The 22,890-nt window shown below is 33.0% G+C and overlaps 2 protein-coding genes across 3 annotated transcripts; both read left to right on the top strand.

Moving 5' to 3' along the window:
* Window positions 1-1,358: 1,358 nt before the first annotated feature.
* Window positions 1,359-8,517, top strand: LOC136235564 (sulfate transporter 1.3-like). Its single transcript, XM_066025304.1, has 16 exons — window positions 1,359-1,727; window positions 1,816-1,905; window positions 1,986-2,032; window positions 3,555-3,898; window positions 3,987-4,035; window positions 4,128-4,332; window positions 4,445-4,619; window positions 4,929-4,994; window positions 5,081-5,194; window positions 5,663-5,779; window positions 6,023-6,149; window positions 6,593-6,879; window positions 6,969-7,159; window positions 7,771-7,856; window positions 7,936-8,012; window positions 8,111-8,517. Exons 4-16 carry the CDS (start codon window positions 3,569-3,571, stop codon window positions 8,252-8,254), a joined length of 1,968 nt encoding a protein of 655 aa, XP_065881376.1. The 5' UTR covers window positions 1,359-1,727; window positions 1,816-1,905; window positions 1,986-2,032; window positions 3,555-3,568; the 3' UTR covers window positions 8,255-8,517.
* Window positions 8,518-13,650: 5,133 nt separating this feature from the next.
* On the top strand, window positions 13,651-21,503 carry LOC136201518 (uncharacterized). 2 transcript variants are annotated; one of them, XM_065992200.1, is made up of 10 exons: window positions 13,651-14,159; window positions 14,241-14,379; window positions 15,621-15,742; window positions 16,202-16,405; window positions 18,165-18,224; window positions 18,382-18,520; window positions 19,069-19,187; window positions 19,417-19,641; window positions 20,238-20,424; window positions 20,904-21,503. In XM_065992200.1, the coding sequence occupies exons 1-10, from the start codon at window positions 13,677-13,679 to the stop codon at window positions 20,972-20,974; spliced, it is 1,749 nt and encodes a 582-aa protein (XP_065848272.1). In that variant the 5' UTR covers window positions 13,651-13,676; the 3' UTR covers window positions 20,975-21,503. The 2 variants fall into 2 exon arrangements, with proteins under 2 accessions (XP_065848272.1, XP_065848273.1); XM_065992201.1 differs by lacking the exon at window positions 20,904-21,503 and having other exon boundaries at window positions 20,238-20,588.
* The last annotated feature ends 1,387 nt before the right edge of the window (window positions 21,504-22,890 follow it).

The raw sequence follows: 22,890 nt of genomic DNA, 5'->3' as shown, positions 1-22,890 counted from the left end.
ATATCTTAAACTCTCAATCCGGTTTTAAACTTTCTTTTGTTTCTTGTTTAGCGAATAGGACCGCTCATTTGGTAGCTAGACGGGCCTGTTCCAATGCTAGCGATTACTTTTTTTTCTGTTTTACCTGTTTGGTTGTCAAACATTATTTTGGAAGATGCAAATTCTTTCCATTAACCTATTTGAGGTTTTGCCAAGAAAACAACAAAAATTTAATATAATTTTATTAAACACTAATAAATATATATATATATATATATATATATATATATATATATATATATATATATATATATATAACAACAAAAAGCTAATAACAACTAGACCTGGGCATGGGCCGACGAGCCCGCCCGCCAGGCCCGGGCCCAGGCCCGTTTAGCCGGGCCTGGACACATAAAAATGTATTCAGGCCCGGCCCGGCCCAAGCCCGTATAAGCCCGTTAAAAATTAGACGGGCTTGGGCTTTGCATATATTACATTGGGCCGGCCCGGCCCGGCCCGATACAATATATTCTGTTTTTAAATATTATTATTAATTATATAAATATTATTATTATTAATGATTTATTATAAATTTATAATATAATTATATAAACAAAAATCAAAATCATTTTCTTACCCTAATTATACTGTTTCGTTTGATTTTGGTTTTGTCATGATCTTTGATTTTGATACTGTTTTGTTTTCTTGGTTTTTGTCAAATATCTATGGATTCATGTATTAGTAAGTATTATATTGTTACCAAAAATGTATTATATATATCCATGTAATGTTGTTGTGTAATGTTGTTGTGTATATTACATTTTAAATTTAATTATATATATTTTTTAAAAGTATACAGATGGGCTTAGACGGACGGGCTTGGGATTCGTATCTCAGGCCCGAGCCCAGCCCGAGTCCGAGCCCGATAAATTTCCTGCGGACTGGGCTGGGCTTGGGTTCAGCAGGCTTTATGAAAAGCCCGACAGGCCCGGCCCGAGCCCGATCCATGCCCAGGTCTAATAACAACTGCACAGTAAAAATATATATTTATAATCAAATACTTTTTTATTGGTAAAGGTCAATGGTTTGATTTGGTTGGCCACATGTGGGACTATAAGGAAAAAAAGGGAAAAGAGTTTCAATTAAAATCCAATCTATTGAAAAGACCAAACCTACTCAGCTAAGGTTAACTTGACCGTAAACACGTCCAGGTTCAAGATTGACAAACTCATCCAAATGGGTCCACCTAGAAAAGCTGCAACATTTTTGACACGTGTCACCTAGTCAATAGACTCAGAGATCAAGAGAATGGCAGTTTCGTAATTACAACAGTTTCGTTATTTACCAAAAAAACTGCTCTCTCTCCCGTCTCCTAAACATCTACGAATTTACAGCTTCAGTTGCTAAAGTTTTGGGGTTTTTTTTTTCTCTAATCATTAATCTTTACTAAACTTTAGGGTTTTTTTCTGTAATCATTCAAGTTTCGATCTTTGCCATTAAATTGTTTGAAAAAAACGTTTTTTTTTTGTTTTCTGAGTTTAGCCCAGATGGGAAACTTTATTTTCTTAACAACCAAACAAACCCTTTCCTTATTTATAGTGAGGAGGAAATTCATTGAACCTAGCCCAAGTGAGATTCCACCATTAATGTAGTAGCAAGGAAGAACAGATTATAAAAAGTCTAGTAATTCTCCTTCAATTTTTGACATTTTATGGTGTGTCTCTCATCCGATAAAACAAACAGAATAGGTACAATTTTGCAACTGTTTGAATATTATTTTATTGCTTCAAAAAGTTGTGATCTCAGCCCTCATTTACTTCATTGTTTCTTTCTTAGTGTTAAGTTATCAAAAAGAGACAACACAAAAATTTTCATTTTCTGGTAATTGAGCCTTCTTGATCCTATTTTGCTGCACAATTTTCTCAGGTAATAATATAAATATATATTGTTTTCTCTTCTTTGATCTTTCTTTTTTCTACAATTAAAATTCTTTCTTTTATATACAGAGATTGAGTGGTGAGTAATCCTGGTGTGCTGTCCACTATCAATGGAGGTGAGAAAAATAGACTTTTCTTTAATTATTCTCCTATACAAAGAAAAGTGAAATTTCAATTTTGCTGGTTTTGATTTTATATTATTTAACCTAATTCTTCTCATGATTTCATTAATATGAAGAATGTATAGAGCCCTAAATTAGCTATAAATGCATCTAATTAATATAATATATATTTTCCTCTTGTTTGGGATTAATTAGTTTGGTCAACTTGGCTTTACAGACTATTCATTAGGCATATTGAGTTTTTTAAGCCTTTTAGGGCCGACAATTTTGATATTATAATACTGCTAATGATCTGCTAATGGTGAGCTAATTATACCTTAGTTTTGCTAGTTACCTTTGGTACAGCATATTCTTAGTGGAAAAGGTTTCAAATTTAGCCTTAAAATGCTTATCTTTTCTCGACTAGAATAATACTAATTCATTGTAAACTGGACATTTATGTTCTTTTCAAGAATAAAGTTTTGAACTTTTTTTTTATAATCATGAAGTTTTGAACTTTTAGTCCACTTATAGGAACCATAAAAATCAGAAGAGCACAAAATCAATTATAATTATAACATATACCTATCTTTTATAGGGAGCCGCACTAGAGGAGATAACAACAACAAAGTCTTAGTTCCGAAATGATTCGGGGTCTGCTAACATGAACCATCATATAAAACCGTGAAATCAAGTCGTGTCAGAGACATAACTACCATAGTTTCCTCAATCCCCAATAAACTTATATATCCCTTTGTCACTCTTAAGTCCTCCTAACCGGCACTAGAGGGGATAACGACACCAAAAAATACCCGTTACTGTAAATATTGGGGATTGAGTGGGGAATACATCCCCATTCCTACCTAGTAAAGAGTTATGATACTTTGAAGAATTGATTTGATTTATTCCCAAAACACCAATGAAAAACAAATAGAACCAACTGATCTGGATGGTTGTGAAACTTCACTTTCCTAGCATTATTCAAGACCTCTCTTTTCAGTTTTGAATTAGAACTATGAATTTCATTAGAAAAATTAATTAGAATTTGATTGAATGGGATTGCTGCTGCCACCTGTGTGCTGAAGTCAACACCTTCTCAAGTTTGATTTTTCTTTATATATAGATATATATTAACTTATCAAACATCACCATAACTGATTGTCTGCTCGATTTAGACTTAGATTAAAAAACTAAGGAAGAAAATAAAAAAAGTCTACTTTGTACTATTGTGTGACATGTAAGTGAGATATGAACATGTTTTGATCATAGACCTGAAGAGTTTGACTTGGTAATGCACTCAGAAGTTATATAAAAGGAGGAGTTGCTATTACTTCATTTCATGTTCAATAAGTGATTGCACCTTCCTTTTCCTTTACTCTTCTTGGTGAGCTTCAATTTCTTCTTTACTAATCAATAGGTTTCGTTTCGAAAGCTTTATTCGGGTATGCGATAGGCTACCAGATGAGAAGTTTAGTTTGAAACTTGTTCTGGCCTAGGCATTGTCTTGCTGATAACAATCCTGCTGCTTGCTTTTCAGGTGTATTAGCGTAAATGTCGCGGTTAGTGCATTCGAGAGACGAGGAACCTGAAAGAAGAGAGATGGATATAAGAAGCTCTTCGTCGCACCGTCAACCTCAAGTGCATAAGGTTGGACTTCCTCCAAAGCAGAACATCTTCGAGGAATTCAAAGCAACTTTGAAAGAGACATTCTTTTCAGATGATCCTTTTCGTCCTTTTAAGGATCAACCAGGGTCTAAGAAGTTCATCCTAGGCGTTCAAGCCATCTTCCCCATCCTCGAATGGGGAAGAAGTTACAACTTAACTAAGTTTAGAGGGGACCTTATCGCAGGTCTGACTATTGCTAGTCTTTGCATTCCTCAGGTAATAACCAAGCTTTAGTTGCTACTACCAGATTGATATTTCAAGCAACAGATAATCAATCTGAAAGTTTTGCTTTATGTTGAGACAGGATATTGGGTATGCGAAACTCGCACACTTGGCACCACAGTACGGGCTATGTAAGTTTCTCAGACATGTTTCTACAGGTTACATTAGTTTATCCTCTCTTGATGTATGCATAATTGGTGTTTTTGTTTGAAATGTTTTTCAGATTCAAGTTTTGTTCCACCATTGATATATGCATTCATGGGGAGTTCTAGAGATATAGCAATAGGACCTGTTGCTGTGGTGTCTCTCTTGCTGGGGACTCTGCTTCAAAACGAAATCGATCCGGTAAATACAGAAGAATACCTGAGGCTAGCATTCACTGCTACCTTTTTTGCAGGAATCACACAAGTTACCCTTGGAGTTTTAAGGTAAACAAGTAGCATTAAAACAGATAGCAATATATACAATACAACATCTAAGGTCAATTCATTTCAATTCAAATCAATGTATTGAACATCAAATGGTTTGGGTGTTGATCAGGTTGGGATTCTTGATTGACTTCCTTTCACATGCTGCTATTGTTGGTTTCATGGGAGGGGCTGCCATTACAATTACACTCCAGCAACTTAAGGGTCTACTTGGAATACAGAAATTTACGACGAAAAGTGATATAATTTCTGTAATGAAATCAGTGTTTCGTGCAGCACACCATGGTGTAAGTTCAAGTTGTTTCTCCTTTGCTATTATACTAGAAATTTGGAGTTCAAAATTTAGTAATTGTATTGTTGAGAACATATGAGGGCGAGCCTTGGCGCAACGGTAAAACGTTGTTGTCGTGTGACCAGAGGTCACGGGTTCGAGTCTTAGGAGCGGCCTCTTGCCAATTAAATTGGCAAGGGAAGGCTTGCCCCCAATACACCCTTGTGGTGGGACCCCTCCCCGGACCCTCGCTCAGCGGGGACGCGTAATGCGACCGGGCCGCCCTTTTTTTTTTTTTTATTGTTGAGAACATATGTTTTTGCAGTGGAACTGGCAGACTATTGTTATTGGTCTTTCCTTCTTAGCTTTCCTTCTGGTTGCTAAGTACATTGTAAGTCTCAAATCATAGTTTCATTCACATTAATTAGATTTTGAGGAAGTAACTATCTCCTAACTCTCATATTACTTGTGATTCAGGGAAAAAAACACAAGAAATTCTTCTGGCTACCTGCAATTGCACCCTTAATATCTGTTGTTTTATCCACCTTTTTTGTGTTTATAACTCGTGCTGATAAGCAAGGGGTTCAAATTGTAAGCATTTCTTCTCCTTCTATACTATTGAACATTTTTAGGGTAAATTACATTAATGGCTACTCAACTTTGGCTTTACTTTCTTTGTGGCCCCTAAACTTGACCGTATGGTCCTTATACCAATAAAAAAAGTCCGTTGTGAAAGTAAACGGCCTCAAAATGGAAAAGTTAAGAATTAAAGTTGTTTACCATTGCATTCCCATGGAACCCATGCTTTCGATTTTTCAAAGTTCTATTTTCAGAGCGCGCTCTCTCTAAACAACCACTTTATATCTCCTAACCAAACAAAACCTAAATGATCTCAAAACCAAAAATTACAAAAATTAAAGTTACTAAGGGCTTTTACGCCCCTTTGTGAAGTTTATCAGCTATAAACAAAGTAAACTCAAAGTTGAAGGACTATGAGTGTAATTTACCCAACAGTTTTAGAAACCTGAGAACTAATTCTGGCTTTGTTGATTTATGAAGGTGAAGCACATTGAGAAAGGAATCAACCCGCCCTCTTTGAACCAAATATATTTCACCGGTCAATATCTTGGTAAAGGGTTTAGGATTGGCGTTGTGGCTGGAATGGTAGCTTTAACGGTGAGACAACATTGTGTTTATCTTCTTAATAAATTGCATTCTCAAATATAGTTACGGATTCAGGATTCACTAGCAGGGTGTTTTAGTGCCTAAAAAATTAAAGCTCCATGCGTGAGTTGAATGGAGTGTTTTTTAACGAACAGTGGGTGCTCAAACCCCTTCTCAACCCCCTAGATCCGTCACTGCCGGACCTCAAATTTGTAACTAAATTGTTTCTGTTTTCATCTGTAATGGTCTTATCAGGAAGCAACAGCAATTGGCAGAACGTTTGCTGCCATGAAGGATTATCAACTGGATGGAAACAAAGAAATGGTGGCACTAGGAACAATGAATGTGATTGGTTCAATGACTTCTTGCTATGTGGCAACAGGTGAGAATTAAGGATGAAAATTGGAATTTGCTCCTTTTTTGGGTTTTTATATGTAGTTGTTAAAGGCGCGCCTCAGGTTTAAAAGGCGCTATAGATAATTGGATACGATTTTTAGTATTTGACTATTGATTGAATTTTAGAAATGTTTTTTTTTTCTAATCTAACCATAAGGTATCCTAAGATAATAATCCAGATTCGAACTGGGTAGGTCCTTCTCGGGGGCAAATCTCTCTCACAAGTATTTTAATCACAACTGCATTCTCATTTCCAAGATTCAGACACTTAGTTGAATTATAAGTTGGTCCAGTAACTTAACCATCTAGACTACATTTTAGAAATGCTAGTCGTTATTTATGATTTTCGGTATTATTATTAGTACCCTTACGACTTAGTGCGCTTTTAATAACTATAGTTTTGACTTTGTACATGATGTGTTTGTGCAGGTTCGTTTTCACGATCTGCTGTGAATTACATGGCAGGGTGCCATACGAGTGTGTCCAACATTATCATGTCGATTATTGTATTTCTGACCTTGGAATTTATCACTCCACTCTTCAAGTATACACCTAATGCTATCCTTGCTGCTATTATCATCTCGGCTGTGATTGGCTTAATGGACATTGATGCAGTCATTTTGATATGGAAGATAGATAAATTTGATTTCATTGCATGTATGGGAGCCTTTTTTGGTGTAGTTTTCATCTCTGTTGAGATTGGACTCTTGATTGCGGTGAGTAACAACTACCTCTTTTAGTGTTATTCATATCCTAAAGAATATATACACGATAACTCGTTTTGACACCCTTATTGCTTGTGCAGGTCTCAATATCGTTTGCTAAAATTCTTCTACAAGTGACAAGGCCTCGGACTGCTCTTCTTGGCAAGCTACCTGGGACTACTGTGTATAGAAATGCTCTACAATACCCAGAAGCAACTAAGATTCCTGGTGTTTTGATTGTCAGAGTTGATTCTGCAATTTACTTTTCTAACTCCAATTACATCAGAGAGAGGTACACTACAAACATCTTTTTTTAGTTTTTTACAGAGTCAAGAAACTAATTGACCTTAAAAACTGATAGAAAAAGCTAACAATAGCTTTTATACACCGTCACATGACTAATGTTTCTTGAACTTGAAGGGTGTACAACACAGATTCATCTTACCATGTTTTGAAATTTCACTAAATGGATTGTCAAGATATAAACATTTTAACACATAATCTAAGAGTTTCTTATTCCTCTTATAGGGTCAATTCGCACAATCAACTTTAAAACAGTTATACCTAGTTATACCTAAATTTCGATTCGAGCTAAACTGGTGTCAAATTCACCCTTAATTCATTGTTTTTTCAACGCAACTAATAAGTGTCACTCTGGAACAATTTAATAAAATACCCGACCAATTTGACCTCAAAATGCTCTTTACCTATCAATTTAGTACATATCTTAGACTTTTTTTCCCCTCAAGTATAACTTGATACTTGTTAGCATATAATTTATTGTTTTTTTTTTTTTACACTTCAATTTTATTTTATACCGATGTGTTATTATTTGGGACCAATTTAATAAAAAAATACTAAAATTAAAGAAGCAAAGACTAAGAAACTATAACTTTGTTGCAGGATACTAAGATGGTTGATAGACGAGGAAGAACAATTGAAAAAATTATGCGAACCACAAATCCAGTATTTGATAGTGGAAATGTCACGTAAGTAGCGTGTTTTTTCTTCTTTTTTTGAAATAAAATCCTTGTTTGAATTGAAGCTTATAAGTTAATTAATTTGCAGCTGTTACTGATATTGACACCAGTGGAATTCACGATCTAGAAGAATTATACAAGTCTCTACTGAAGAAAGATGTTCAGGTTTGAAATTCAAATTCAAATTCAAAATCAAAAAGCATGAATCAAGTAATCGCATTGTAATTAACTAACCTGGAGTTGTTTGGCTGTGGTTTTTGCAGCTAATTCTAGCAAATCCAGGACCGGTGGTGATCGACAAGCTTCACGCCTCCGGTTTAGCAAGTAAGATCGGCGAGGACAGAATCTTCCTTACAGTAGCAGATGCAGTGGCGACTTGCTTTCCGAAATTACCTCCGCAAGTTTGAGGAAGATTGAAATAGTAAGGAAATGTTTGTACAGATGAAGAAGATGAAGAAGAAGAAGAGGATTAGAAATAAGCAAATACTCACAAATTTTTTGTATTGCTAAAAAATGTGAACGAATACTCACTTCCTTATGCCCCACCTTCTTTTCTGGTATTTTTACAGTGTTCAATATACATGTTATGCAGTTAATATTCTGCTTGTCCATTTCTACTGTGAATTTCAGTGAATATATATAAAGATCCGCCTACAATTCCTGCTCGCTAGTAATATTTTCTAAGACAATATTTTTTCTTTATCAATATTTTTCGATAGGCAAATAGAATTAGTGTCATTTACTTGAATTTGAATTTGAAGTGTATACAACAAACTCATTTGCTTGAGCTTAAAAGGTGTATGACAATCATCGAACAAAATAATCGAATTTAAATATCAAAAAAAAACTATTTGGATTGGATTAGTTTGGATCAAATATATTAGGTTTTGATCAATCATTACATTTTACTATCTCCATTTTATATTACTCGTCTAAATATTCTTTTTTGTTTCATATTATATATCATTTTATATGATCAATACACGTTAAGTCATCTTTTTTTCCGCTATAAAACGTGAATTTACGAAAATTAATTAGAATAATGGACTCATTATAAAATAAATAAATATTAAAATCAATAAATAAGGGACAATAATGTCTTTTTTGTAATATCTTTAATTTCTATATAACTCTCTAAAAAGACATATAGCATGAAACGGAGGGAGTAGTATTTTATTTTTGATGTTGGAAATTAATTTCTTTTAATTTCTATGAAAAGAGGGTGATAAGTTAACTAGTGGAAAGTTGAATCTTGCATGGTTATATGGACTAAGTTGATAGGAATATTTGGGGTAGTCTTTTGTGATTTATGAGTACTGATTTGATATTTATAAAAAAAATTACTTAAAAAAAAAAATCTAATGAGTTAAATAGAATTTACAGTATTTTCCCATACTTAAACCTCTTTGTATCTGTTCTTGAATTCCATTTAGACATCACTAAATTTTGTATTCAATAAATTTAGTTTAAAAATATTCTATCCCTAAACCTATTATGGAATTGCAACAAATATAAAAATATTTACTTTCTAGCTTAATATTTTTTTCTTAAATAACATTTGAATTTATATAAACTTATTAACATTGAAATTAGATTTTTCAATTATATTATTTATAATGTTAGGAGTAACATTATGTATACCTTATCCTTTAAACTATAGTATAGTATAAAACATACTTAGTTTAAAGTATAAAAAGAGAGGAGTTTGAGGTTAGGTTTTGTGGTGAGGTAAGCAGATGAGACATTATTTAAAGTTGGGTTGAACCTGGCTTGAGGGAAGGGTACATTCATGCATATAAAAAGGAAAAGCTTTTGAATATTATAATGGAAAATATCACAAATGATTCTCTTTTCTTATTATTTTACTTGTGGAGATAAGATTCAGACAATACCCTTTTGCAGATGGATTAGAGTTATATTATTTTATTTATGAAATGGCATAATTAGAATATCACTAACAGAAATTGATACATATATCTAATGGTTATTTATTAATCAACAAAATTAAATTAAAATATATATTACATTATCTAAAAATAATAATAATAATAAATTATTTAATATAGAAAAACACATATATATTTGTAACACATCTTTAAAAATGCGTAAACATTAACCTTTTTCAATAAGAATATCATTAAAACAACTCAAACAAATAAAATATAATATTCACAAATATTATAATTTTAAGAAACAAAAATCATATTATGAAAACAAATATAGAACACAATTAAACTAAAATATCCGAAAATAATAAACACAATTCACAAAAAAAACCACGTTACATATTCAAAAGTGAATTATAATAAAGCAAAAATAATAATAATAAATACTTTTGTTCGTCATCGCTTAGACGGCTAAAAATAGTCTAGGAGCCAAAAAATTTGTCAAGATGGACTAATCGAAGAAAATCAGGGTGAATTCTCGATTTCAAGACCTAGACGGTCCAAGTGACCTTATCTTTGAACATTTGCTGGTGGGAGGGAAGATTCAGGATTGTTTAGTGATAAAGATTGTTTAGTGATAAACATTATGTACGAATTTGTGAAGAGTTAACGACACAATTACCTAATGTATCAATTTATATTAGTGGGGCTTCAAATTACGTCACTTGATAAAAATTGAGACTGAAATTGTATATAAATCCTAAATTAATTCTTTTTAAAAACCTTGAAACTATTTTCGTACCTTATCTTTTGATTCTATAAAATAAAAGGGTGAAAGGGTGAAGTGTAAATGTAACCTATTATCGGAAATAAAAGGTGAAGTGTAAATGTAACCTATTATCAGGGGAAGAACCAATTTGGAGCATCTTAGTGTTAAAGGGGAAAAATACTTTTCTCTACTAAAAAATTGGGTGAATTACATAGAAGTCATGAATGGAGTATATATTTATAATTTCCTCATAGTAAAAAAAAAATTCTTATTTTATTATATATTTTTAGTTTTTTTACCACATCCGAATTTCATTTTTCTTTTTTTTTTCAAAATTATGGTTTTTGAATAATAAAAACATAACTGAATTTGATAAAATGAGAAATAAAAGTATGAAATGATAAAACATAAATATAGAAATTTCTTAAATGTAAAATAAAATTCAAAGTTGATATTTTGATATAATTTCCTAAAAAAAAAAAAAAAAATCTAAACTTCATTTTATTTCACATACTATCTTTATTAATGCAGTTGCGTTCACATGGACCCTAAGATGAAGATTCAAAACATCCTAAGGCTTATATTTAATCCGTCTAGATCTAACGGTGAATGATCAAATTTACGTTGTCATTAGGTTCAATGTGAACACAACTACTTTAGTAATGTTAGTAATAATGTAATTTCAAAAAAAACAAAAAGAAACAAAAGAACTAATATGATATTAATAATTCGAAATTATATGAAACCAAAAAATATACAGATTACTTTTTAAACTTAAAGTAAACAAAAAATAGAATAAGGAAATTCTGAGGCTTGTATTAGATAATTTCCTTAAGACATAATTTTCTCGCTGTTGGACAATCTTCTCTTTAATATGCAACAACATTGTCGTTCGAATTCGATCATGTGCAGAGAAGTTATTGTTGGAATTATCCCAGCAAAACGTGGTGGAAAAAATCGTTAAGTCCCACATAAAACAAGTCAGATCATATGCATGATAATGAATAAATTAAATAAAACGTATCGTTCTTCTTCGAATTGAGATCAGAGAGTTAAAATAATCATAAAGATACATGGACAAATAATGAGCTATTACTAATTTGATCTCCCTCCATAATATCACACACAGAAAGCTTCTCGATTAGATTGTGTGCTAACACCGGTTGCAATCGATTACGGATTCAAGTCTTTTATGTATTTCAGAAAATCAGAGAAATAAAAACAACTTTTTTCTCTTATATTGTATTCTGTATTGTTTACAGTAAGTCTAATTAGGTAAGGAAAAGAATACCCAAAACCTAATTCAACATAGAGGGGGCGACGCATGTATAAATAGGGTTAAGGGAGTTTTTTCAACTTTAAAAAGACCAATGAAAAATGGGAACTATGTGTTGACTTCACCAATCTTAACAAAACATGTCCCAAAGACTCATATCCCCTCTTGTGCATCAACGTTCTGATCGACTTCACGGCTAGATATGCCAAGATGCAACAATCAAATACCACCATGTTCCAATTACCAAATGGGACAAGGAAAAGACAAGCTTTATCGCCCTAGAAAGGACCTATTGCTACAAGAACATGCCTTTTAGCCTCATAAAGAGCTAGAGCAATTTACCAGCAACCAGTGGCGGAGTCAGAGCTCAAAGTCCAGATGGGCTCCATTGCATGAAGATTTTTTTTTCTTAATAACGACTTAAGGCTTTGATTCATAGTAGTCAAATCAAAATTTTCAAATTTTTTATAATATAAGGGTAAATTTGATCATAATTGGAAACATTAAGGTACAAAACAACTAAGATTCAATATAAAGTAAAGATAATGTGCAAAAATACTCTAATGTTTACATCTAAGAACAATTTTACCCCTAACGTCTAAAATGATGCAATTTTACCCTTAACGTTGACAGCCAATAGCAATTTTATCTCTAACGTTGACAAATTTGGTCAATTGGAGAAATTATTTATCAAATTGTCTTCTTGGTCATGAATTTTGTAACTAAAAAAATACAATTAAAAATAATAAAGGAGAATGAGGTTAATAATGATTAAAAATGATACTTAATATTGATATTTTTAAAGGAGAATGGGGTTTAAGGAAAAAAATTAAAATGAGATAAAAAGTGAAGAGAGGGAGATTCGAATATAGGACCAATTGGATGCAGAGGTTCCTTTAATTATCACTACAACCAACTATGCAAACTTAGTTTTATATCATATAATCACATTCTACATTATAAGTACTAATTTTAACTATTTTTGGGACTGTTCGGGACTGAACCACTGTTCGTCAAGAGTGTTCCGGAGGGTCGGGAGACCCTCCCCTACCCCTCCTGGCTCCGCCCCTGCCAGCGACTGATAAATAAAATCTTCAAAGATATGATCGGAGATAAAATCGAGATATATGTTGATGACATGACTGTCAAAAGCAAGAGCATCAATGACCATGCTTGAGACCTCAATACAGTCTTTCAAACGCTAAAAGAATACAATCTGAAGCTAAACCCAAAAAAATTCATCTTCGGTGTAAATTTCAGTAAATTTTTAGGGTCCATGATCTCGCAGAGGGGAATTGAAGAGAATCCTAATAAACAATGATGGACTCTTTCCAAAGAGATAAAAACCACGTCCAAAATTGTTTTGTTCAATTTGTTAGTCGGTCTGTGAATAATGTAGCTTATACATGAATAATTCTAAAAAGAAAAAAAAAGGTAAAATACATGAATATCATAATTAAGTATAAAATTACAACTAAGTCATATCACCAAATTTAATTTTTATTTTGTCATTATTCTCTCTATATTATGATTTTAGACCATAATTTAAAAATTCTAAAACTCCAATTCATAAATCATAAACTCTATAAAATATATTCTAGATTTCTAATATATAAATTCTAATCCTTAAAATATATTAAAAGTACTGATTTTACTAGTTTGACATAATCCAAAATTATGACTTGACATAGTTGTAAATAGTTTTTGAAATATGAATTTCGTGTAATTTCCCCAAAAAAAAAGAAAATCAATCTAAAATCAAACTTAATTATGGGCTTCATTGTGACCCAAATTAAATGGGCTAAGCCCAACAATTGTCTTAAATCCCCAACAAGCAATCCCTGAAATTTCATCTTCTTCCTTCTTCTCAAACTATCACACACCAGACCAGACTGCTAATGGCTCAGGCTCTTCTCCCTGCAATTCGCACCATTATCACCCATTTCTTCGCACCCAAAACACTACCTTCTCTTTTTCAACCTCCAAAAAACCTCTCTTTCGTCCTCCGTCTCCAAACACTCAAACCTAAAACCTTTGTAAAACCCCATTCTACTCTCAGTAAGAATCCTTACTCAAATACCACTTTCGTTCACAACACAGACCAGCGTTTTCTGGCCTCAGATGATAAATTCCAGAATGATAGTTCAGGCACCACAATTGCTGCCATTGTGACCTCAATTGGTGGCCCGCCTTCTGCTGTGGGGATAGTGAGATTGTCTGGCCCATCGGCAGTGGACATTGCTTCACGTGTGTTTAGGCCCATGAGGAAAAAGAAGAAGAAGAAGAAGAAGAGTGAGAATGAGAAGAACGGTTGGCGGCCTACCAGCCATGTTGTGGATTATGGTTTGGTTTTGGATAATGATGGGAATGTAATTGATGAGGTATAGCCATTTCTTTAGCTATTGGAATTGGAATTGGGGTTTTCTTTTTTGTGAATCTGTTCGCTGCATTTTATTTTTCAGGTTTTAGCTTTACCAATGTTGTCTCCGAGATCTTATACTTGTGAAGATGTGGTTGAGCTTCAGTGTCATGGAAGCGAAGTTTGTCTTACTCGTGTTCTGAGAGCTTGTCTTGCAGCTGGAGCTAAGCTTGCTGAGCCTGGTATTCAATCTTATACTTCAATTCATGAATTTATGTAAGAAAGCTATGTTATTGCTCAATACTGAGTGGCGTTAAAAAATGATTAGTAGAAAAGAAAAGGGATAAGGTACAAATTTAGCTCTAGATAGAGCAATTTCAGACTCCATTAACAGCAGACCTGAGCAGAAGCTTATTTCCTGTTATTGGTTCCACGTTTGCTGGCACATAAGGTCCAAATTTAGACTATGGGTTATTGGAGAACTGATTAGGCTCCATGTAAAAAATTGTAGTGGCACAATATGTAACCAAATTAACAGAAAATGGAATTCTGTTTGAATTTTCTGTTAATGGAATATGAAATTTTTACATCTATAAAATGTCAGTGCTAACATTGCACGGTTTTATAAGTTGAGTCTACAATACATTTGTACCTTGTGCCAAAAACTAAAATGTGATGGTAGAGTTCGAAAAATGTCTACAGTTCATAGAATTGGAGAACTTGGTTGCATAAATTGTTGTCAATCAATGTTGCACGGACACTTCTCTATAGTAGCGTTTCTGCTTTTCGTGTCCGTGTCAATGCCTGTATTTGTTTGAATGCTATTTTATGAAGGTTATGTTTTAGAAATAGCATTTCCGGTGTCCGTTTCCGTGTCCATATCCATGCAACATAGGTGTCAATGTTCATAATCCTAAAAAAAACTTCTGTTAATTGTATGCCAGAATTGTGATCTCAAAAATATCTTTTCTTATTTCATTAACTTCTTTGAATTGAACTGTACATCTATGAAACCTATATAGATGAAGAACAAGATGTTGAAAACATTTTTCCCCCTAAATTTGCTCCCTTTAAAAGCTTCAAAGTGATGCAACACAGCAAATAGTAAATGATCCTAAGAACATGACAACATTCTAATACCCAAATCTTTTATGATTTTTTGAATAGTAACATCTTTTAAAGAAAAGTAAATAAATAACGTCACGGATAACTAAATTCATTATTCAGTAAGTCTGGTTTTATCAACTTAGCTGGAGCAGCATTGCATTAGATGGTGTATAAGTACTTGCATTGCATCTGAGGACCATCTTTCTTCTGTTTATAAATTATAAATCACCCAAATCTTTTACTGTTCAGAACTAGAATCTGCACTGCAGTTGGCCATTGATAGAATTCATGCTTAATCCACTTTCTTGCTGTAAAATTGGTTCATTTTCCCTAAATAACAAAAATATTGAATGCTTAGTATAATTTCTTCTTCCAGGTGAATTTACTCTACGTGCATTTCTGAATGGCCGCTTGGACCTTTCCCAAGCTGAAAATGTTGGAAAGCTGATTTCAGCCAAGTCTACAGCTGCTGCAGATGCAGCATTGGCTGGACTGCAGGCATGTCTTCTTGTACACTTTTAATGTTGTTGATACTCTTTGTATTTGCTCTTGAATCCTACTTTGAGCTTCAACTTACTACTAGTGTGTAAAGCCAACAGAGGCTATATTTTGGCTTAAGTAATACATCAGTGCCCCTGTTCTTGGCCAAATAATCCGATTGGCCTGTCTCATTATCCCCTGAATTTGCTTAAAATGACGTGATTAACCCACTAAGTCTTACGTGGCAGATCAAAGTGGAGACTTGGACAAGTTGAATCACGTTTTAATTTAAGCAAGTTTAGGAACCAATAGGTCATTTTAAGCAAGTTGAGGGGCTAATGTGATATCTCGAAATTCAGGGAGCCAATCAGATTATTTGGCCAAGTACAAGGAGCTCCTGATGTATTAAGCCTTATATTTTTGTTAAGTAAGGCTATATCCATGAGTAGGCATTAGGTGACATGCATTCTTTGACAGGGAGGCTTTGCTTCGTTGGTGAAATCATTAAGAACGCAGTGCATTGAGTTGCTAACCGAGATTGAAGCTCGATTGGACTTCGATGATGAAATGCCACCACTTGATTTGAACCTAGTCATGGACAGAATACATTTCATGTCACAATCTGTAGAGGGTGCACTGGAGACAGCCAACTATGACAAGCTTCTGCAATCTGGATTACAGGTACAATCTGCAGGACAGTTTTTTTTAACCTTTTCATCTTCTGACATGGTACAGCTGCATGGAAGCCTACTAACTTTGCTTTGCATGTTTATTTCAAGGAAATGTAAACCGATATCATGGTGTTTACTGAGCTATGTTGCACGGAAAGTTTGATTTTAAACCGTTTCATTTTTCCGTATCCGTTTCGGAAATCGAAACTCTTGGAAGCTTGTATTTAATGTTTTGGTTGGGTCACATTTCCGTAATTTAAAAAAATTCGAAACTCCTTTTTAGGATATAATGTGTTTTGAGAAGTGGATCAATGCCAATCACATGTTCAGTAAATCCCTAATATTTTCTAGAGCATCTTCTACAAGCTTTCAAAATGAAAAAATCTCTTTTTTCCCTATATTATGTGAGTTGTATGTACTTTTTTTAAAATGTATATATATAAAAATTTGACATAATTCTTAAAATTTAAAAATTTATATATACATGTATTTTTTATTATTTACACATTTTCTTAATGTTTCTGTTTCCTACACTTTTTACAAATAGCGTTTTTCGGTTTATGTTTCAGTTTCCATATCCTTTCCCGTGTAACATAGTTCCCTAGGATGCTTATTCATTTCATTTATGTTATACGTTCTCTTTAAGTCATTGAGCATATCCAACTCATGCAAAATTGGATAAGAATAAGCACCTATTAAAGAAGTGAAACCTATGCAATTTCTTTTTGATGTTTCCGTATGGACTTGCTATTTATTTAGTGACTGATTGTGGATTTTGGTTTGTTATGTTGAATTTTTTGGGGTAAAATACATCTATGACCTCTGAACTATACGTTACTAACATTATGGCCCCTAAACTTTATTTCATAACATTAAAATCCTTGAACTTTATACTTTTCTGGCATTAAATTCCAAATCAACAAAAATCTTTTAAAAAAAATTAAGGCACAAAGCATAATTAAACCCTTGAACTTTACCTGTTTTAAGGATCAAGCCCCTGATCAATTATTTTTCCATATTGAATCCCTGATCATTGATTTTGTTATAGATTTAGCCCTTATTTAACTTTTCCGTCGAGTTTAGGAGATGAGAAGATCGATTTGGCGATTCTAATGTTGAAAACACAAAATAGGAGAGGAGAAAATCGAGTTTGGAAGAATATACTGGAAATTAATTTCTATAATTTCGTGTTAGTTTTTAATTTTTATCTCTCCTAGTCAAGGAATTCTTATTTTTATTTATCCATGTCAACAAGCTGAATCGCTCTAACAATGTATGCAGTCCAAACTCAATGAAAAAGTTAAATGAGGGCCTAATCCATAATAAAATCAATGATCAATGGTTCAATATGAAAAACTAAATGACCAGGGGCTTAATCCTTAAAACAGCCAAAGTTCAAGGACTTAATTATGCTTTTTGCCAAAAATTAATAAAATGATGACCTGAACAAGTTTGACCATATCATTGACTCTTTTGTTATCCATGTCACCAAAAATTATGGTCAAATACCTATTTTACCTTCATTATTTAGTTAATCTTTAATAGATTTTTCTTGATTTGGACTTTAATGTAAAGTTCAAGGATTAATATGTCAATAAATGAATAGTGGCCATAATGTTAGTAACACTATAGTTCAGGAGCCATGAATGTAATTTACCTGAAATTTTGGTATCTACACAAAGGGTGGTGATCATATTAGATAAAGATAAATACCGGATCAATGCATGTTTTACAAGACTCTCATCTGTTGATGTCTTTAAATCTTGCAGATAGCAATTGTTGGGCGTCCAAATGTTGGAAAGTCGAGCCTTCTTAATGCATGGAGCAAAGTACGTTGCAAATTTTCATTTCCCTTTCATTTGACTTCAAATCTGAAATTTTATTTGACTTCGATATAATATAATCATATCATCACGGTCCTTTTTTCTATTGTTCTTAAATACTGCCAGGATCAAAATTGAGTACTATGTTTTATTTAGTATGCAGAGTGAGAGAGCAATAGTTACAGATATTGCTGGAACTACCCGAGATGTTGTGGAAGCTAGCATTACAGTTTGCGGTATCCCTGTCACCCTTCTCGATACAGCAGGCATTAGGATGACCGAAGACATTGTTGAGAAGATTGGTATGACTTTCCTACAAACTTAATAATAATTATGGTGGTTTTCAGGTCATGTAGGGCCTTTTTGATTCAGCAGCTGCTATATATTGTCTGGTGTTGGTAGCTAATAGATGTTGTGCTCGGTCCGGGGAGGGGTCCCACCACAAGGGTGTACAGGGGGCAAGCCTTCCCCTGCCAATTTATTTGGCAAGAGGCCGCTCCTAAGACTCGAACCCGTGACCTCTTGGTCACACGACAACAACGTTTACCGTTGCGCCAAGGCTCACCCTATGTTTAATTTATATATACATTTAAAAAATTAAATATAAGTCACAATATAGAGAGGAAAAAAGAGATTTTTTTTTTTTTCATTTTGAAAGCTTGTAGAAGATGATCTAGAAAATATTAGGTATTTATTGAACGTATATTATTGATGCACTTCTGAGAAAACTTTACAGTTTAGAAAACGAGTTTCCAATTGGGACTTTGCCTAAGCTGTCCTTGATGTCTTCTTTCCATGAGAATATGAATTAACGAGTACAGGGAAAACTGTGTTGCTATTTTCTCTACAGGTGTACAGAGATCAGAAGCAGCTGCTATGGGGGCTGATGTCATTATCATGACTGTAAGTGCTTCTGATGGGTGGACTTCAGAAGATACCCAACTTCTAAACAGAATTGAATCTAATAAGGTATTTGCAGTAGGAGTGTCAAAACGCGTTATCATGTCATAATCGGTGTTAAGTGATTTATATATTTCATATGATTATATATGATATAATCGTGTATCGAGTAGATTATCTTTGCAAAATTGTGTTCTTGTGTCAGAAATTGACAACCCTTGTATTTAGATGGTACAATTGGATGAACTCTAGGCCTGCCATAGTTAAAGAGTTTGTTTCTTTTCCTTGGTAATTGCAGATATCTGTTGGGTCTTCAACACCAATGATCCTTGTGATTAACAAAATAGACACTGTTTCATCTGAAAGCTTGGAATGGATTGATAGATACAGTGACTCCTTTAATAAGCATGTTTCCACTTGTGCTGTTACTGGTGAAGGAATTCAAAGTTTAGAGATGGTGATTTCGGAGATTGTTGGTCTGGACCGGATACCTACAGGCGGTCGGAAATGGACAGTGAACCAGGTTTTGCAACTCATCAATTTTCACATTTACCATGTGTTTCATTTTGGCTGTTGATTTATGGGATAAGATGCAAATTTTGCCCAATATTGGGGGAGAAAAGAGTTGGATTCAATGTTTAAAACCCTGCAATGTTAGCACTAATATAGATAGAACAATTTCAAACTCCATTCATCGGCAGATTCAACAAAAACCATTGTCACTGTTTTATTTGGTTCTTTGTTTGTGCCACCTAAGCTCCACTTGCGTCCACATGGAACCAAACACAATTTTATATACGGAGTTTGCATTTTTTCTTCCCTAATAATCATAGGGCTAAATTTGTATCTTAAGTGGTGCATATGTGAAACCAAATCAACGGGAAATGGGCTTCTATTGATTTGTCGTTAATGGAGTTTGAAATTGCTTGGAGTCCAAAAATATGTTCTTCCCTAATAACGATAGGGCTAGCTAAATTTGTACCACTTTGTTACAATAAATTCTACAATCCTCAAAATGTCGAGAAATCACGGAACCACATAATTTTCTCTACAGTTTAACTTAATTTGTATTTATGAGGATTGATTTGTGGACATAATTGAAATGGGGGTTATTTACAGAGACAATGTGAGCAGCTAATGAGAACGAAAGAAGCACTTGGAAGGTTAAAATCATCAATGGAGGATGAATTGCCTCTAGATTTCTGGACTATCGATTTGAGGGATGCTGCATTAGCTCTCGGCCAGATAACTGGAGAAGACATCTCTGAAGAGCTTCTCTCCAACATTTTTGGCAAATTTTGCATTGGTAAATAGATAACATTACCACTTCCAAAGATTGTAAAATACTTGCTCTGGCCTAATATATATATATATATATATATATATTTTTTTTTTTTTTGCAACACTGGCCTGTTTACTCTGTTAAACTGGCCTATGTACTTCGATTTTGGGCGTTTTGAAAAATAACTGTTAAATTGTATGTTACTCAGTGTGTTTTTTCAAATTTTTAGTACATAATTAACTAGGAATTATTTATCTATTATGATGAGGTAAAAAATGCAAGATAAGGAAAAGTAATGCTTGAAATATTTTATTTTAATCCAAAGATTTCTCTCTATCAAAGGGGACAATGAAAAAAAAGAACTTGACGATAGATATTAAATATTAACTCATTCGATTCAGTTGTTGTTGTTTATAGATATTAAATATTAATTTATTTTCCTGCTAAAATAATTATTTATATTTCTTACTAAATACTTTTTCTTTTATTTCACCTTACCGAAGGAAAAATAAAGCCAAATGAGGCAATAAGTTTCTTGGTAGATGGACCTTTGATCTGGAGCTTTGGGCCTTGATTATGACTAACTTCTGGTTGTAGCCATATTTAGCCGGCTATGATAATGATGACAACAAGGAGTGAAAGAAATAACGAAATGAACAAATGAGACGGCTGTCTGTCTTAACTATATATAAAGGTTCTTCTTCATCTTTCTGAAAGTGAGTACGTTTTTTTTTTAACAAAATGTGGTTCATTGTGAAGAAGGAATTGAGCAGGGAAGAATTGAAGGAAAAAGAAAAGAAAAAGAAAGCAAAGCTCAAGGAAATAGAGAGGAAGGACAAAATGAAAAGAGAAGAGACTAGGAAGAAACATGAAGAAGAAGAGGAAATTGAGGAATTCAAAAGGAAAGAAATGGAGAAACTTGAAAAAATTAAAAAGAAAGAAGAAAAGGAGAAGAAAAAATTGGAGGAATTGAAAAGGAAGGTTAAGGAGGAAAGGGAAAAGTTGAAGATGATGAAGAAATAGTCATATTTTCATTTTGTTTGTATTGTTTATAAAATAAAAATTCTATTTTTTCAATCAATAATTTGAGCATACATTGGTTGAAAAGTTGTATTATGTGTCTTAAAAAGTTTTTAAAATCGTGTTATATTATATATGTATTTAACATGATTATAAATATTGTGTGGTATCATATTTGAGAATTATTAGAAACATCTGGTTATTCATGTCAAATAGAAGACATTCCATGCATATTTTATCATATGTAATATAAACTCACACATATTATAAGATGTCCACTATTTTAATTATTAAACGAGATCACAATACACGTATTTAAATATGAATTATGGAATCCTCAAGTGACATAAAAAAACTGAATGTTTAATATAAGAACTCATCATATTTTTTTTATTTTTTAATTTTTTTTTTTGGAGTGGATGGAGGATTGTTTTGATTTCTAAATGTTTAATCCTTCTTAATACTCTAATTCGGAATGTTAATATTTAGAACAAGATTAACTTCTCCATCAAACTTTATTAACCCTTATCCTTACAAACCCTTCTTTCCGATATGTTAAACCTTACTTTACTAACCGTTCCTAACCCTCGTTCCAAACAAAATGTCAGTTTGGTTATCTACTGGAGTGGCTACGGTATTCTAGAGGTCTCTCCAACAGCCTCTTAAATTGATTCTTAAGTCAAAATTTGAGGAGGAGAATGAAAAATCAGCTCCAACAGCCTCTTAGTGGCTCCTCAAATTACTAAGAGTCTCTCCATCCTCTCTATTAATAGAGAGCCTCTCTCCACCTCTTAGTGCCTTTTGATTCATTTTTTATTAATAATTTATTATTGAGGATGCTCTCTCTCTCCTCTCACTATTGATAAATATAGTAACAATTAATAATTTTAATGATAAAATAATAAATAAAAAGTGAATATAAGTAGTATTGTTAGAGATAATATGTCTTAATCACTTTTAAATCACTAAGAGTCAATTATTTATATTATTTTTTAGAGCGTGCACTAAGAGTCTCTTGGAGATGTCCTAGCTTTCTCACTCTCTTTCTTTTAATGAATTAACCAGAACTTTTTTAATAAATTAACCGAATCAAATAAAGATCAAACATTTAAAACAATTTATTAAAACGAAACAGTTAACTTTATAATTGTTAGGGTAAAGTACAATAAAACATTGTGGTTTGATATTTTTACAAATATAGTCTCATGCTTTAAAAATTTGCAAAGAAAGGTTTTCAATTTGTGCAGTTTACAAACTCAAACAATCCATCAAAATTTATTATTGTAGTTTATCCTAAAATGGAACAATTTGTCTTCCAAAAAAAAAATCTAACTTTGCAAATTAACTAAACTATATTCACTTACAAATCCTTTAACTACAAATTACACGAACTACAGACCATATATTTGCAAGTTTTTAAACCATGGTGTTCTGCAAATTGGACAAACAGTCTGGGCCATACCATAGCTC

Source organism: Euphorbia lathyris, chromosome 7, assembly GCF_963576675.1.
Source record: "Euphorbia lathyris chromosome 7, ddEupLath1.1, whole genome shotgun sequence".
Taxonomy (NCBI): domain Eukaryota; kingdom Viridiplantae; phylum Streptophyta; class Magnoliopsida; order Malpighiales; family Euphorbiaceae; genus Euphorbia; species Euphorbia lathyris.
Note: the sequence above shows the minus strand (reverse complement) of the source record. Positions and strands in the feature narration are given on the sequence as shown.